The sequence below is a fragment of the Xenopus laevis genome, chromosome 8S (assembly GCF_017654675.1).
Source record: "Xenopus laevis strain J_2021 chromosome 8S, Xenopus_laevis_v10.1, whole genome shotgun sequence".
NCBI classification, from domain to species: Eukaryota; Metazoa; Chordata; class Amphibia; order Anura; family Pipidae; genus Xenopus; species Xenopus laevis.
In genome coordinates, this window is record NC_054386.1 from 575,622 (window position 1) to 592,829 (window position 17,208).

General features: G+C 42.0%; 1 protein-coding gene across 3 annotated transcripts in view; it reads left to right on the forward strand.

Annotated features, from left to right (window-relative positions):
• strn3.S (striatin 3 S homeolog) overlaps positions 1 to 15,531 on the forward strand; it is a 39,643-nt gene extending 24,112 nt beyond the window's left edge. For 2 of the 3 annotated variants that reach the window (XM_018232186.2, XM_018232185.2), the window contains exons 8-18: positions 208 to 318; positions 4,148 to 4,288; positions 5,280 to 5,413; positions 6,804 to 6,979; positions 7,089 to 7,136; positions 10,387 to 10,508; positions 11,226 to 11,393; positions 11,798 to 11,938; positions 12,031 to 12,138; positions 12,549 to 12,635; positions 13,538 to 15,531. In XM_018232186.2, the coding sequence (XP_018087675.1) occupies positions 208 to 318; positions 4,148 to 4,288; positions 5,280 to 5,413; positions 6,804 to 6,979; positions 7,089 to 7,136; positions 10,387 to 10,508; positions 11,226 to 11,393; positions 11,798 to 11,938; positions 12,031 to 12,138; positions 12,549 to 12,635; positions 13,538 to 13,707 (1,406 nt within the window). In that variant the 3' untranslated portion in view covers positions 13,708 to 15,531. The remainder of the gene's footprint in view (positions 1 to 207; positions 319 to 4,147; positions 4,289 to 5,279; positions 5,414 to 6,803; positions 6,980 to 7,088; positions 7,137 to 10,386; positions 10,509 to 11,225; positions 11,394 to 11,797; positions 11,939 to 12,030; positions 12,139 to 12,548; positions 12,636 to 13,537) is intronic. The other variant, XM_018232187.2, reaches the window with a different exon arrangement.
• The last annotated feature ends 1,677 nt before the right edge of the window (positions 15,532 to 17,208 follow it).

Consider the following 17,208-nt stretch of genomic DNA (forward strand, 5'->3'; position numbering starts at 1 on the left):
TGTTATACATCAGGCTGCACTCGCAAACTTGTCAGAAGAATAAATAATAAGAATAAATAATAAGAATAAGCCTTGGTGCTACTGCTGCATCTGCACTTGTTGCTTCTCTTTCTCACACTGTTTTATCTGTGACTAACAAATAAGTGAAGTGGCTACTAATGTGCCTGCTCATGTGCTGTCTTTCTCTTACTAACATGCTGCATGCAGAAACAGACGTGCTCTCCCCAACAACACAGCTTTGGCATGTAGACCAGGGACTAATAAATAAACTGAAGGAGGAATACACCAAGGAGCGCAAGGGAACTAAAGGGGCCAAGAGTAAGTCTCGTGCAGCTCATTCTATGCTTTTACTCATCTCCCTTCTGGATTCAACTGTTGAAAAAAATGGTTCTTTTACGGCGATATATACGGGCCAGTATTGACCCATATATGGGAACTTCCAACAGCAGGCCTTGTATATAACAGCATGCCTTATATATAAATATATGTTGGACAGATATAAGATAATCTCATCAGACAAGATAATACTCTCCCAATGGGCTTAGGCCTCTAGTAGTATTTTATTGTTATCCCACGACAACTGCTGATCACCTTTATTAGTACTTGTCCATATAAATATAAATATATATAGCTATAGCTCAGGCTTTTATCAGCAATATATATATATACGCTATTATGGAAGTGCTTCCACTGGGAACATCACACATGGAATAAGGAGACCACCCAGTCCTGGTATGGAAGTTGAACACACTGGCTTTGCTTTAGCCTATAGAGTATTCCATAACTATGGAACCAAAACAAGACTTTCCTTCCCCGTGAGCTGCAAAAGTTATTTTTGGAAATGACCGTTTGTTCTTCAGAATGGCGGCTTGAAGGTGCATAGAGCCGCGTATAGAGCCGCCTATAAAAGCCGCGTATATATTACAATCTTTGATCTCCTGAGCTGTTTGGCTAAATGAAAATGACATCACACTAGTCCGTTGCCCACGCACTTCATTAATGTAATTAAACACAGTTGTTCAGTGATCACAAACTACCCCTGTAGGATGTGTCCGTTTAAGTACTATATTTATTCTTTTATTTGCACAGCTAGTGGTCTTACTGCAAAAGAATGAAATGTAGTTTATAGTTGGTCCTACTAGGAAAGGCCAAATTGAATTTGATGTATGTAAATGAAATTGCATTATTATTCCATAGACAATTCGACGACATTAGGCCAGGGCACTTGTATCATGTCATGTCTTGCCCTGGATAGTCTGAAATCTGTAGTTTCCTCAGATCTAAAGGATATGTGGCTCACGATAACCCAAATAATAACTATTGGGGATGCACCAAATCTACTTTGCGAAACATTCGGCCGAATCCAAATCTTAATTTACATATGCAAATTAGGGGTGGGAAGGGGAAAAACATTTTTGACTTCATTGTTTTGTGACAAAAAATCATGCGATTTCCCTCCCCGTCCTAATTTGCATATGCAAATTCAGTTCAGCTGGGCAGAAGGATTCAGCCGAATCCAAATCCTGTTTAAAAAGACAGAATCCTGGCCAAATCCCAAACTGAACCCTGGATTGGGTGCATCCTAATCAATATGTACACATGATGTGATGTTCGTTGGATTTTTATGCATTACATCTTGGCATCCCCACAATCCAGGAATTCCGCATTTGCACCGCGTCAGTGATTTTTGCATGAATTCTCATACTAAATCCAGAACTGTCACTTTAAAGCTTTAACAAATGAAAGTGAAACATTTGAACAATAATTTGACATTATTGTCCAGGTATTTTGTGTAGGATTCTGAATGTAGTCGCACAACAAGTGTTAATTGATCTTTTGTGTCACACCAGTGAGATTGGATATTAACATTAACTGCAAAATGAAATGGATTGAGGTTTTTTTTACTGCATTTGTGGCTTAGACCTTCAGCCAAACTGAGATCAGTTAACATATTACTTGGATTTGGAAAGCTTGAAAATACACTTCTGGGGTTAATTATCAAAATCCAAATTTTTTTGATATTTTATTGAAAAAAAAGTTCACCCAAACTAGAATCCACAGTTTACCCTTAATTCGCATTTAAAAACCACGGAAAAAATCAGATCGGCAAAAACTGCAACTTGAGTGGATTGTCGCTTGAAATCTTTTTCAGGTTTTCACGTGGAAAAGGGAACGGGGAGTGGCCAGAAATGTTCGGATCATTGTATGAAACCCAGTGCAGACCATAATATCTTCCAGTTGCTAATAGGACCTCTGCCATTGACTTCTACAGGACCTCGACAGTTTAAAAATTGTCAATTTCCCAGCTGCCCCAAGTCATGTGACTTGTGTTCTGATAAACTTCAATCACTCTTTACTGCTGTACTGCAAGTTGGAGTGATATCACCCCCCTCCCTATTCCCCCCCCCCAGCAGCCAAACAAAAGAACAATGGGAAGGTAACAGCTGCCTGGTAGATCTAAGAACAACATTCAATAGTAGAATCCAGGTCCCACTGAGACACATTCAGTTACATTGAGAAGGAGAAACAGCAGCCTGCCAGAAAGCATTTCTCTCCTAAAGTGCAGGGACACGTCACATGACCAGGGGCAGCTGGGAAATTGACAATATGTCTAGCCCCATGTCAGATTTCAAAATTGAAAATAAAAAAATCTGTTTGCTCTTTTGAGAAATGGATTTCAGTGCAGAATTCTGCTGGAGCAGCACTATTAACTGAAAGATGGAGTATTTTCGGATTCTGACTTTTTGCATCCTCTGGCTATAATAAATCTCACATAATACATTCCCCCGAATATACAACTTTATTATTTTTTCCCCTGAAGAACATAAAATGGGGGTTCTACTGTAGTAGAAATGTTTCCATGTAATGGGCTGTAATAGACTTCTGTTATTGTTTGAGTACATGTTGATAATGGGTTGTATCATCCACTTCTCCAGCACCACCTAAGCTCTCCAAACCAGTAGCTTGTGAGTAACATGTCGCTCCCCAACCCCTTGGATTTTGCTCCCAGTGGCTTATTTTTGAATTTCAGGTTTTAATTACATAAAAACAAAGTATACTGCCAATAGAGTCTCCTGTAGGCTGCCAGTCCACAAAGGGTTACCAAATAGCCAATCACAGCCCTAATTTGTTACCCCAAGGGACTGTTTCATGTTTGGTTTTTCTCCCCAAATCTTTTTACATTTGAATGTGGCTCACAGATAAATAAAGGTTGGGGGCCGCTGCACTACATAATACATCTTGCCACTTTATTATACTCCTATCAGATGTGGAACATGTAAACAGGTGATTCTGGGGCTGGTGTGATAAGTACAATAACACTGTGTGCAGGAGCAGCTGAACCCACAGAACTTACAGCAATGCTACTGCAAACATACCTAGGACTTCTATGGTTTTCCCTGTACAGAGTAGAAAAGCATATTTCAAATGTATTGACAATAATATATGATGATATGTTAATATATAACTATTGGTGAATGTATTAAAGGAACAGTAACATCAGTTGCCTTGTCCTGCACTGTTAAATTTGGTGTGTTTGCTTCAGAAACTCTACTATAGTTTATATAAATAAGCTGCTGTGTAGCCATGGGGGCAGCCATTCAAGCACAGGATACACAGTAAATAACAGATAAGTACTACTATAGTTTATATAAACAAGCTGCTGTGTAGCTATGGGGGCAGCCATTCAAGCACAGGATACACAGTAGATAACAGATAAGTACTACTATAGTTTATATAAACAAGCTGCTGTGTAGCCATGGGGGCAGCTATTCAAAGGAGAAAGGCTCGGGTTGCACAGCAGATAGCAGATAAGCTCTGTAGAACATAATGTTATCTGTTATCCACTATTTAACCTGTGCCATATATCCTTTTTTTTAGTTTCCACCATTGCTACACAGCAGCTTGTTTATATGAATTATAGTAGTAATTCTGAAGCAAACCCATCAGTTTTACCAGTGCAGGGCAACTGTACATGATCTTTTCATGACTTTAAAACACTTTGATGTTTTATTGTTACTATTCCTTTAAGTCCTGGCTGCCACGTCACTGATGAAAGCAGGGGAAATCCACTATGTATATATTCATTCATTCATTTATTTATTCATTCATTCATTTATTCATTCAGTCAACTTCTTCTACTTTCCAGGGGTAAACAGGACGAAACTGCATGACATGATTGCAGACCTAGGGGACGAAGATCTTTCTCACATCCCAGCAGAAGTCTTGAGCCCAGCCAACACACCCTCCTCAATAATTACTGATCATGAAGGTGGAAGAGCAGAGGAAGGTGCTGAAAAATTTGCTTATAGATTTATTCTTTGTTAAAGTGATAGTGGCACGTCTCTATACAAATCATAGGAACGTGTCCGTATCAGTGAAGAGATGTTGCACACTAAATATTTGCAGCCAAAAGCAAATATTTGTCATACAGGTATTGGACCTATTATCCGGAATCATCGGGACCTGGGGCTTTCCGGATAACAGATCTTTCTGTAATTTGGATCTTCATACCTTAAGTCTACTAGAAAATCATGTAAACATTAAATAAATCCAATAGGCTGGTTTTGCTTCCAATAAGGATTAATTATATCTTAGTTGGGATCAAGTACAAGTGACAGTTTTATTATTACACAGAAAAAGGAAATCAGTTTTAACATTTTGGATTATATGATTATAATGGAGTCTATGGGAGACTGCCTTTCCGTAATTCGGAACTTTCTGGATAACGGGTTTCCGGATAACTGATCCCATACCTGTACTGCATCTCTTCCCTGATACGGACACGTTCCTATGATTTTTATAGAGACGTGCCAGTATCGCATTAAGAAGTCGTTGCTGCAGTGGAGCTTACAATGTCTCTATCGCATTCACAAACTATACTTCTTGTGACTGGTACCCATAGGATTCTGGTTACTTACAGGTGCACGTCCCAAGCCACGTCACGTAATTTTAGCGAGAATGAGTAAAGAAAGAGACTGCACCCCAAGGTGCAAAAAGCCTCTAGATGGAGTGGTGTCCCTTTTTCTATAGAATATTATAACAATAATGATTAGCCTTGTAGCAGTTCATTTGGAGCTAGCCATTGTGTTACCACAGTATGAGTGGATCTTTCCCAATTAGAACAGGACTGGTCTTGGATCACAAGCTAAAGTCCGAAATCACTCAAAATACAGGTCAACGTTGTCCAAGAACATTTAATATTCCACTTTCATTTTTAATTGTTAATTGACCACAAGGAAATTCCTTGTGAAGTTTACTAAATCGACATTGTATTGCAGCTGAGCCGATCGCATTTCCTCCTGGATCTGGTAAATCCTTTATAATGGGATCCGAAGATGTTCTGGAAAGCGCCTTGGGACTCGGCGACTTGGCGGACCTCACCGTCACAAATGATGCGGATTTCACTTACGATGTACGTGGTACAAACTGTGTATCCTGTGCTTGAATGGCTGCCCCCATGGCTACACAGCAGCTTGTTTATATAAACTATAGTAGTACTTATCTGTTATCTACTGTGTATCCTGTGCTTGAATGGCTGCCCCCATGGCTACACAGCAGCTTGTTTATATAAACTATAGTAGTACTTATCTGTTATCTACTGTGTATCCTGTGCTTGAATGGCTGCCCCCATGGCTACACAGCAGCTTGTTTATATAAACTATAGTAGTACTTATCTGTTATCTACTGTGTATCCTGTGCTTGAATGGCTGCCCCCATGGCTACACAGCAGCTTGTTTATATAAACTATAGTAGTACTTATCTGTTATCTACTGTGTATCCTGTGCTTGAATGGCTGCCCCCATGGCTACACAGCAGCTTGTTTATATAAACTATAGTAGTACTTATCTGTTATCTACTGTGTATCCTGTGCTTGAATGGCTGCCCCCATGGCTACACAGCAGCTTGTTTATATAAACTATAGTAGTACTTATCTGTTATCTACTGTGTATCCTGTGCTTGAATGGCTGCCCCCATGGCTACACAGCAGCTTGTTTATATAAACTATAGTAGTACTTATCTGTTATCTACTGTGTATCCTGTGCTTGAATGGCTGCCCCCATGGCTACACAGCAGCTTGTTTATATAAACTATAGTAGTACTTATCTGTTATCTACTGTGTACCCTGTGCTTGAATGGCTGCCCCCATGGCTACACAGCAGCTTGTTTATATAAACTATAGCAGTACTTATCTGTTATCTACTGTGTTTGAATGGCTGCCCCCATGGCTACACAGCAGCTTGTTTATATAACCTATAGTAGTACTTATCTGTTATCTACTGTGTATCCTGTGCTTGAATGGCTGCCCCCATGGCTACACAGCAGTTGTTAACATAAACTATAGTAGTGTTTCTGAATCAAACACACCAATTTTACAAGTACAGGGCAACCCTACATTAAATATTCATTTCTTAAAAACACTTTCACTTTTTGATGTTACTGTTTCTTTAAGGGTGTAGACACACAAAACTACTAGTAGCAGCTACTTGTCACAGCTACAAAAATAGATAATAGTGATAATTGGCTTTGCTAAGACACTATGCGTGTATAAGTCATTGTCTATGACAGGGTACTTTTTTAAATTTTTTTTGCCATTTTGTAGCCACAAAATGTAGCTGCTTATAGTAGCTCCAACTTCTATTAGCAGCTACTTTTTTTGTGGTCTAGATAAATACTTTGCTATAGATTCCCTGTCATATTCTGTAGCTACAACAAGTAGCAGCTGTTAGTAGCTCTGTCTGTCTTTACCCTTATGGTGAACTTGCCTTTTCTTTATGCCTGAAGTTGGTTTTTCTCTTCTGAAGCTTCCATCCAACAAGGATGCCTTTAGGAAGACATGGAACCCAAAGTATACCCTTCGCAGCCACTTTGATGGAGTCCGGGCTTTAGCCTTTCACCCGCTGGAGCCTGTTCTGGTCACTGCTTCTGAGGACCACACCCTGAAACTATGGAATTTGCAGAAAACTGTTCCCACCAAAAAGTAAGTCATTTACTTGATGTCCTTGTATCACCGTTGCCATGGCAGGACATTTCTTGACTGCTAGTAAGCTAGAAACACGTTTAACACAAGTCTTCTTCTCTTGATTTAGGAGTGCCTCCTTAGATGTGGAACCCATCTACACGTTTAGAGCTCACATGTAAGTAGTTGGAAGACTTGATCATTTTGTAGCTGTCTGCTTCAAAAACAAACTTGTGCTATGACATTTCAGTTACATACACTGAAGGTATGTGGGCTCACTGGTCTTATTTCCAAACAGTTGACTATTCTGCATCACCAAATATATTTGCCTCTATTGGCCACAGGTCCATTTTTTTGATAGAAAGATTGATTGGCTAGTTCTGGCACAGAATGCAAAGCTGTGATAATTGATGATAACTTTGTTTCTTTGGAACTATAGAAGCCAACGTTTAGATGGCTTGTTCCATTGATGTCGCCGGGCTGCTAAAACTGGCAGTTGTGTCAGTAGCAATTTGCATGACCTTGCCTCTGGGCAAACCTTTATCTCGGTCAAAATAAATGGGATTTGTTATCTTCATATGTCTATAAATATGTTTTATAGCTTTTGATACATTTAACTGTTTTATTCCTCTGAAGGAGTCTATGGGACATGGGAACCTGAGGTATAACATCCACCAGTAGGAGGCGGAACACTAGAGAAGAGACTCCTCCTCCCTGCTGCTATACCCCTCACTACTTCCTGCTTCATTCTGTTTCTTTAGTCTCCTCAAGGAGACAGGATTACTTCATGATTTGTGCGGGCAGGGTACACTGGCACCAGGGGTTGTTCAAGAGATCTCCGTATAAGTGTCCTTCTGGCATAGCCTCTCCCTCCGTAGGATAATTGGTGCAGGGGCCAGTAAGTCTGCTTTGAAGCCGGCCACACACATGCCTGTCTCTGCCAATATCAGAGCAGAAGCTGTCCAGCACGAAGATGCAGCATAAGGGTCAGTATGATTCTCACCACTATTTTCCCCTGTGCATTGGCCAGCCTTGCCCCCCCCCCCATAGTCCGGTTGCATTGCCACCAGATCAGGAGAATTATTTTTCTGTTAAGCCACCTTGTGTTCCACTGTGAACCACTATGCACGGGACTGGAAACTGAAGTCTCGCGCTGACATCATTTCATCCACTTCATGGTCTATGCACGTCTATATTCTGCCCTCTATCCAGACACACACTTCAAGCACTCGCCACCCTGAACAAGGATCACCATCCTGATGTGAGCTGCGGCACTAGGGGGGGCTCAGGCATCCGCTCCCATCCGGAATCCAGATGGCAGAGGGCAATCAAGAGGGACCCTTTTCTAGGGGGGCCACACAAGGTACAAAAGCTCCTCCTATCCTAGAACTAAAACTGCTCAAAAACTTTTCCTGTTTCAAAATGGAGTCCCTCTGCTCTGTCATTGCATCAATGAATCCCTCAGAGTTTCTCGTAGTGTCCACGCAGCTCCATATATCCATTTTCTTCCCACAACAAAAATTTCAAAGCCGCCATTTCCAATTTACCGTTCCTTCATTCAGCCTTACTTCGGCCCCAAGATGATGGCCACCACAGTGGTATATAGAAACCATCAAGGGGGCATGAGGAGCTGAAAAGCCTATAAAGAAGTCAGTCACATCCTTCTCATGGTGGAATCCAACAATGCAATGATCTCCAAAACTGGCAGGCTGACTACCTCAGTCGTCCAAGGATTGACCCAGGGGAATGGTCACTGGAGCAGGACATCTTCGTAACCATCACCAATCGGTGGGGTCTACCAGAGGTGAACCTCACGACAGAACCGCCAAGTGCCTCTATTCATGGCACGTTGTCGGGACCCACTGGTGGCAGATGCTCTAGCGGTCCCTTGGGACTTTGACCTGGTATATGTGTTCCCATCCCTGCCTCTATTGGCCCAGGTCCTCAAGAAAATCAAGCGGGAACGAGCTATAGTAATTCTGATTGCACCTTACTGGCCACAACAGCCTGGTTCACCGATCTGGTAAACCTCAGCAAATCAGAGCCCTGGCATCTCCCACAGATTCCAGACCTTCTCTCTCAAAGTCCTAATTTACCATCCAAACCCGAGCTTTCTCAATTTGATGGCGTGGCTATTAAGAAGTTAATTCTTCAGCAAAAAGGGTTCTCATTGGTCGTTTCTACGATGCTAGCGGCCCACAAAATGTGTTTGCACATACCTACCACCTGCAGAGAACTCCATTAGACACGTTTTCTGTTCCACAAATTCTGACCTTCTTGCAGACATGGACAAAGATCTGTCCATTGGTTCCTTTAAGTCACAACTTTCGGCTCTTTCAGTTATTTTTCAGATGGATGTCCACATGTACCTACAGGGAGCTACTTGTCTTCGCCCACCTTATAGGGATCCCATACTACCTTAACCTGGTCCTCGCTACACTTCAGACGCCTCCCTTCAAGCCCTTTGCATCCGTACCTTTGGCTAGGCTTACCTGGAAGTCTTCCTGCACTTTATTGCCTCAGCATGCCGAGTCTTTTAACTCGGGCTCTTTCAAGTCAGCGTTCCTACCTGGTGTTTCATTCTGACCAAGCGGTACTTTGTAATGTTTCGTCATTTGTTCCCAATGTGGTTAGTTCCTTCAACATTAATTGGGACATTACTATTCCAACCTTCTGTCCCAACCCACTCACCCCTAAAGAGGTGGCACGCCATTCTCTAGGCCATATCCGGGCTCTCAAATTTTACCTTGACCGTACAAAAGAGATCAGATCCTGCCAGACTCTTTGTCCTTCCATCAGACCATAAGAAGGCAATGGCTGCATCCAAGGCCCCCATCTCTAGCTGGATTAGAGAAGCCATTTGCAGAGTTTATGTGGCACTGGAAAGTCTCCACCTCTGAGGATAACGGCTCACTCTACCAGGGGGGTCAGTACATTCTGGGCTTTTCAACATCAAACCTTAGCAGAGAAAATGTGTCGAGCTGCTACCTGGTCATCCATTCACTAAACTCTATCGCTATGAGGTCTTTGCAGCATCTGGCAGAAAGGTACTACAGGCCGCAGTTGTGTAAAAGTCATGGCGTCACTAGAGTAATAGGACAGCTTTGGTATGTCCTCAGGGTCCCTGTGTCCCACAGACTCCTTCAGAGAAAAACGGTTTTTCTGATACTCGCCGTTAAATTCTTTTCTCTTGGGAGGTCTCGCATTGTTAGACAAAACTGAATGAAGCAGGAAGTGTTGTTGGGTAAAGCAGAAGGGAGGAGTCTCTTCTTCTTCTCTAGTGTCCTGCTGGTGGATGCTGTATCCCAGGGTCCCTGTGTCCCACAGACATCCCAAGAGAAAAGGATTTGATGGTGAGTATCACAAATTCCCCTTTGTATGATCTCACAAGCTCAGCTCATTTGTGTATGTTTGTTTTTTTCCCCCAGTGGGCCTGTCCTTTCTCTTGTGGTCGGCTGCAGCGGAGAACACTGCTACAGTGGAGGGCTAGACTCAACAATACAGTGGTGGAAAATGCCAAGCCCCAACGTTGATCCATATGATACATATGGTAAGAAAGGCAGTAGTTTGCGCTAGTAGACTTAGTGCCAATGACTGTATGAGGAAGGTTCTGAAACATTCCAATACTGCAGGGGTCCTTGACCTGTTTCTCAGGGGCCTCTGGTTAAGTCTGAGTTAGCTTTGCATCCCACCAATCCATGTAGACTTAAGGGTGAAGTTCATGTTTGACCAATAAAGACCAACGGAAAATTGTCAAGGAATGTCCTAGTCTAGAGCATGTAAAAACTGCACAAACCCTCCAATTTAATGTTGTTTGTAAGAATTATGGAGCTTAAACTACACAACATTGCTGATCCTTGTTGGGTCCTGACCTATTAATTTAAAACTTACACTGCTGGAACTGGTTATCTTCACTAGATTTGGCGCATGCATCTCGCCAGGCATTCCAGCATGATGGACACCAGACCTCTGCTTAAAGGGCTTGGAGCATATTTTAGTAGCTTATTCTGTCTCCCGCAGAGTCTGATTCAGGGATATTCCGCACACTTTATTTTGTTATTGACCCAAAAAAGATCTTGGGATGGGGCATGAAACTTGGTCCCTAGAGAGCCTAGTGACAAAATGTTGAACTTACCATATGTGTTGCTTTTGGGGTTTGCACCCTGATACACTTGATATTTGCGCAGAACTGTGTAAATATGAATCTGACTGCAGCTTTTTTATACTGTCTTTGCATTGCCCTTAACTAGTGTTTCTTTCCCTTCAGAGCCAAGTGTTCTGGCTGGAACTCTAGTTGGGCACACAGATGCCGTGTGGGGCCTGTCACATAGTGGAGTTAAAGATAACTTGCTTTCCTGTTCTGCTGACGGTACCGTACGGTTATGGAGTCCACCAACAGGCACCCAGTGTATTGGCACCTACAATGGAAACAGAGGTGAGGGCACAGCTTTCTGTCCTGAGCACAATTAGGGGTATTGAAATGTCTTTATTCCTCCAGCATAAGTCGGCAGCACTGGGCCTCTTTTTTGAATTAGAGTTGAATAAAGTCATCTCTTTTAATATTACGAGCACAATTGCAAGACCCAATAATGAATGCAGCTTTCTATACATTAAACATATACAATTCAGTTGCACCTAAGACTATACATGTGAATAAGATCCTGCACCCACAGACCAAGGGAGACCAGTGTATAAATGGGTGTGTTCTCTTTGTGTGTGGCATTGGGAAAATGCTCTGGCTATTGCCCCCTTTTCTGCAGTTTGTTTTATAAAATGAGCCTATGTGTCCTTCTGTTCTGTGATTGGTCATAACATGCTGCATTTGCATTTTTTCCTCAGAACATGGGATCCCCACGTCTGTTGATTTTATTGGCTGTGACCCTGCCCATGCTGTAGCCTCTTTTACAAGTGGTTGCATTGTTGTTTATGACTTAGAAACTTCACAGTCTGTAGTACAGCTTTCCTCACCCTCTGACTCTAGTAAGTAAGAATCCAACTAATGCGTTTAATTGCTGTTATACAAGTAATCGGACCCCCTTTTTCATTTGATGTGAATTTGTTTTTTATTACAGGTGCTCCCTTTTCAAACCATATTAATAAAATTGTGAGTCACCCGACGCTCCCTGTTACTATTGCAGCATATGAAGACAGGCACATCAAGTTTTTTGACAATAAATCAGGTATGAATTGTGCAGCCAACTGAGTTCTAACCTGGCTGAAATATTTTTCAAAGGAATTGTTCCGTATAAAAAAACTCAATTTGCAAACACACCAACTGCATTTGTAACACAAATAAAATGTATTTGTAAAGGTTGTTTTAATTCAGAGGGAACATTCTGTTTGGATCCCCTCAACTGTTTGCCAAGGGAATTTACCCTGTTTATTATGTAGAGATTCAATTTTGAAATCACTGCATATCATCAATTCATTCCCCTTTAGCATTGCTGTTTTCTTCATGCTGAGCTGCACTTGGATTTTAGAACTGAGCCCCCCTAGTCTTGCATGTGACAAACTATGGAGATGTAAAGATGTTTTATCATTGCCATCATATCTCTGACTGTTCGTAACACGAATATATGTTACCTCTTAGGAAAAACTATCCACTTGATGGTGGCTCACTTGGATGCTGTGACGAGTCTTGCCGTGGATCCAAATGGAATCTACTTGATGTCTGGAAGTGAGTAAGAGCCGGGTGGGAGCTTTTTCCTCTGGGCAGCGTATCATGTGATCTGAATAATAATAATAATGATATGAGTGTGTTCCCTACAGGTATTCTGTGAGTGAGCCCCTCTGTGTCCTTACTCTTTGCTTCAGGACTTCCAGTTACTTAGGGCCAATGTTCCCTCTAAGCTCTGCACTTGTTCTGAGGATAAATGTGGCCACAAAATAACTTTTTCTCACATATTGGAGAAGGAATTAGTGGGAACATTGCTTAGGATATATGGAAAAGACATGATGATTTATACTATGTCCATGAATCAAGGGAGGCCAGTGGCATAACTAGTTACTGGGCCCCATAGCAAATTCAATTTAGGGCCCCAAAATATTTATAAGTTGGCCTATTTTACCAAGATATATTAAAATTGCTTTAAAATTAATTAGGGTCTCACTGGGCCCCCCTGCAACTGCAGGGTCTGCTTCCTCTATAGTTACGCCCCTGAGGGAGGCAGCTGTTGAGACCTGGTTGCTTCAGAGTGACCCTATCACTGCAGTAAAGTACAACTATAGGGGACACACTATGCTTTCAGTGGGAGCAGTTTATGGTGCACCCTAGTGCTGCACATTTGCCCTCTGCTGCTAATTGTTGCCTTTGCTCACATTGCACGGGAGCAGCATTTTCCCTAGTTTGCTTTATATCTCTGGTTTGATTTAACATGAATAACCATAAATATGTAGGAGATGATATGAGGCAGAACATGTAACACAGGGGTGAGTTGTCTAGTTACTTTCTCTATCTAGCGCCAATCCTTGATTGTAAGTGCATTATATGCTGCAATAGCATTGGATACTTGTTGGCATTGCTGCTGTTCATAAGAAGAGTTTGGAAGCCATGCCCAATGACCTGTGTTCTCCCTTCAGGCCATGATTGCTCCATCAGGCTGTGGAACCTGGACAGCAAGACCTGCGTGCAGGAGATAACGGCCCACCGCAAAAAGTTAGACGAATCTATTTACGATGTTGCCTTTCATCCAACCAAAGCATTTATTGCTAGCGCTGGAGCAGACGCCCTGGCTAAGGTCTTTGTGTGACCCCATGTTCAACGTTCCTTTTCAAGTGCATTTGGGACAAAACCTCGAGGCAAAAGAGGCAAATGGCTGCTGAGCAAAACCTTGAGATATCACTGCCATGTGCAGCCACTTCAACACTACAACGCGGAGCTCCCTCTGCTGCAGGACAGTCACATACTGGTTACACCCCCCCCCATTACCCTTCTCTTTTTATTATCAGGACGGCTTTTTCTAGAGCTGTAATTACTGTCATTTATACCCTTTGTTTCCCTCGCAGTAACCAGTATTTGCAGCCCCTGCACAGGGTGTCTGTCCTATATAAATATATATATAATATAATATATATTTCTTTTTTAGCGCTCTTTAGAAAATATATTTTGTTCAAGGTGTTTTTCCCAGTCTACTTGTAACCTCCACCATGTGCAGGAGGAACGAACACAAGGAATGGGGGGGGGGTTGTTGCCAACTTCTCTGCCATGATGCAGCCGCGCAGCACAGTCTAGTCCCCGTCGCATCACGTCCTCATATAATGCATTCGACTTTCAGCATTTCTCCCGACATTTCTTTTTCAGCCTCATTTTAAAGGAGCAGCAGCCAACTTCACACTGGTTTGACACCCAGAGAGGTTTCAGAGAGCCATGAATTCACTAATGGCTTGTCTCGCACTCACGCTCGGGACACTGCAGAGATCTCAATGAGGTGCTGGGTTTAACCCTGTCCGTGCCTGGCTGCCAAAGAGAGGATTTTAAAAGCAACTTTTTCTTGACAAAAGTTTTTTTTTCTGGCATTGAAAGCAAGTGTGTAACTCTATTTTTTAACATTAGCGTTGCATAAACACACACGTTTTTTGGGTCTAACTGTAGTTTTTACTTTTTATATATATATATATATATATTTAAGCTGTCGCAGAATTGCAGTGTTTTTATCAGCCGTATTAAAAGGTAAAAAAACAGGAATTTTACAGCTTTTTATACTGCCATCCTTCCTCCCCTACACACAACGTGAATGTTTCTTTATTGCCTTCCCTTTCTCCTCCCACTCTTTGCATCCCTGTAATGCCATTGGTCGGCCATGCTGCCAATAACTCAGGGGTTACTGTTTGGAAAGAGACTAACCAATTAGCTACTGCGTTTTTCCTGCTAATACTAAACGGGCAACAAAGTGGGAGCACTGCCCGTCTGGCACCCCTAGAATTCCCCCTTTTTAACCAATCGCAGCATTCTATCACTGTGTGATATATTGTATGTTTACTTTATTTACGAGTTAATTTATCCGAAGGGTTCCTCGCTTAATTACAACCGCTTATTGTTATTTATTTCTGCTTTTTATTCATTGTTTTATTTGTGTAAGTGGGGGGGAAAGAACTTTTACGGTTTTTGGAGCCTGGCACATAAGCAAGTAAATGAGGAGAATCACGGACAGTCGAGAGATTCGTGATCAGGAACAAAACAACAGACATTGCCGGTTTAGCCATTTCCACATGCAAAATGGGGCTGAAATCCCCCCACGTTTCTATTTCAGCTTCCTCTTGCACGTTGGATTTGCCGCCATCTTTAACCCTCCGTCTAGATTTCCTCTCGCCATTCTTTTGCCGACACTCAGTATCTGCTGTTGAGAGATGCCGGGTCTCTGTGATGTGCATGACTAAGACAATTCCACAGAACTCTTTTCTAGTCTTCCACAAAAACAAGGGAAAACCAATAATGATCAGTTTGCAAGTTTTGTAAGGTTTTTGTTTTACAGACTGCAAGTCGGCACATTTTTATGATTGTATCGCAGAAAAACAGTTGTTGAAAAATAATGTATATAAAATGCCTATAATAAATATTAAATGGTGTACCTAAACCCCCCTTGCCTTGATTCTTCTACACGATTGGTGCAAGGACACCGGCCAGTCAGGTGTGGAGTAAGACACAGCTCGGCCACTCATGCAGTTAGTCCTTTTTTATTTTATTAGCTCATAGCGGCCGCTAGGGCTCAGGCAAAACAGTTCCACACATATACGGTTCATACATTTTGTGCTACTGAAAAATTAAAAGTCATCCCATATCTGGCCAGTCCTACGCTTAATTTACATCTGATTCATTAAGAATTCTATTGCTTCATTATACATTTTACACAGGGACTAAGTTTTACCTGCAACTTACTTGCTGCTTTCAAAGTAAAACTCCCAAACTTGGCTGCCCTTTTATTGGCCACCAGTGGGATCACCTGACTGTAACTGGGAAGGGTGTTCCCTATGTAAGATCTAAACCGAGGCAATAGAATTCTTAAAATGAATCAGTTAATAGTGCTGCTCCAGCAGAATTCTGCACTGAAATCCATTTCTCAAAAGAGCAAACAGATTTTTTTATATTCAATTTTGAAATCTGACATGGGGCTAGACATATTGTCAATTTCCCAGCTGCCCCTGGTCATGTGACTTGTGCCTGCACTTTAGGAGAGAAATGCTTTCTGGCAGGCTGCTGTTTTTCCTTCTCAATGTAACTGAATGTGTCTCAGTGGGACCTGGATTTTACTATTGAGTGCTGTTCTTAGATCTACCAGGCAGCTGTTATCTTGTGTTAGGGAGCTGCTATCTGCTTACCTTCCCATTGTTCTGTTGTTAGGCTGCCGGGGGGAAGGGAGGGGTTGATATCACTCCAACTTGCAGTACAGCAGTAAAGAGTGACTGAAGTTTATCAGAGCACAAGTCACATGACTTGGGGCAGCTGGGAAATTGACAATATGTCTAGCCCCATGTCAGATTTCAAAATTGAATATAAAAAAATCTGTTTGGATTTCAGTGCAGATTTCTGCTGGAGCAGCACTATTAACTGATTCATTTTGAAAAAAAAATGTTTATCCCATGACAGGATCCCTTTAATGAATCAGATGCAAGTTGAAAGTAGGACTGGCCCCTTAAACAAAAGTCCCATGTGCAGACTAATTAGCTGAGTATTTTGTAACCATGCTCCAGGGTCTTGTCCTGCAGATTTAAAGGAGCCAATACCTCAGCCTGGGTGCTTTACATCCGCTCTCATATACACAATTGCCACTGGGACACTTTTTTGTCGCAGGATACAATTCGTGCAATTGAACATGGCAATCTTGCAGCCTAAATTTGGATCAGATTCATGACCCCAATGTTGCAGTTCAGATTGTTGTTAATAAAAGACAAGTGTGGACAGTCCCTGACATCACGTAGAAATATGGATATTGTGGTGCTGATGATTCAGTGTTTGAATAAGCAAGTAGACTGCTACTTAGTTGCCCTTGGGAAATATTCCAGAATCACAACACCCTGCTTCCATCCAAAGCCAGCAATATATGAATTCCACGTGTGGATACAAACGAGCGCAGGAAAATCTGCTGCAAAAGGTGACTTTATTCTAAACGCTCGTTTGTATCCACACCTACATACCTGCTATTCATGAATTCAGTGTTTGGGGGGCGTCTGACAAACAAACAAAGAACAATTTTGCTTTCATCAGGCCACAAAATGTTGTGCCATTTCTCTGTAGGCCAATCAATGTGCTGTGT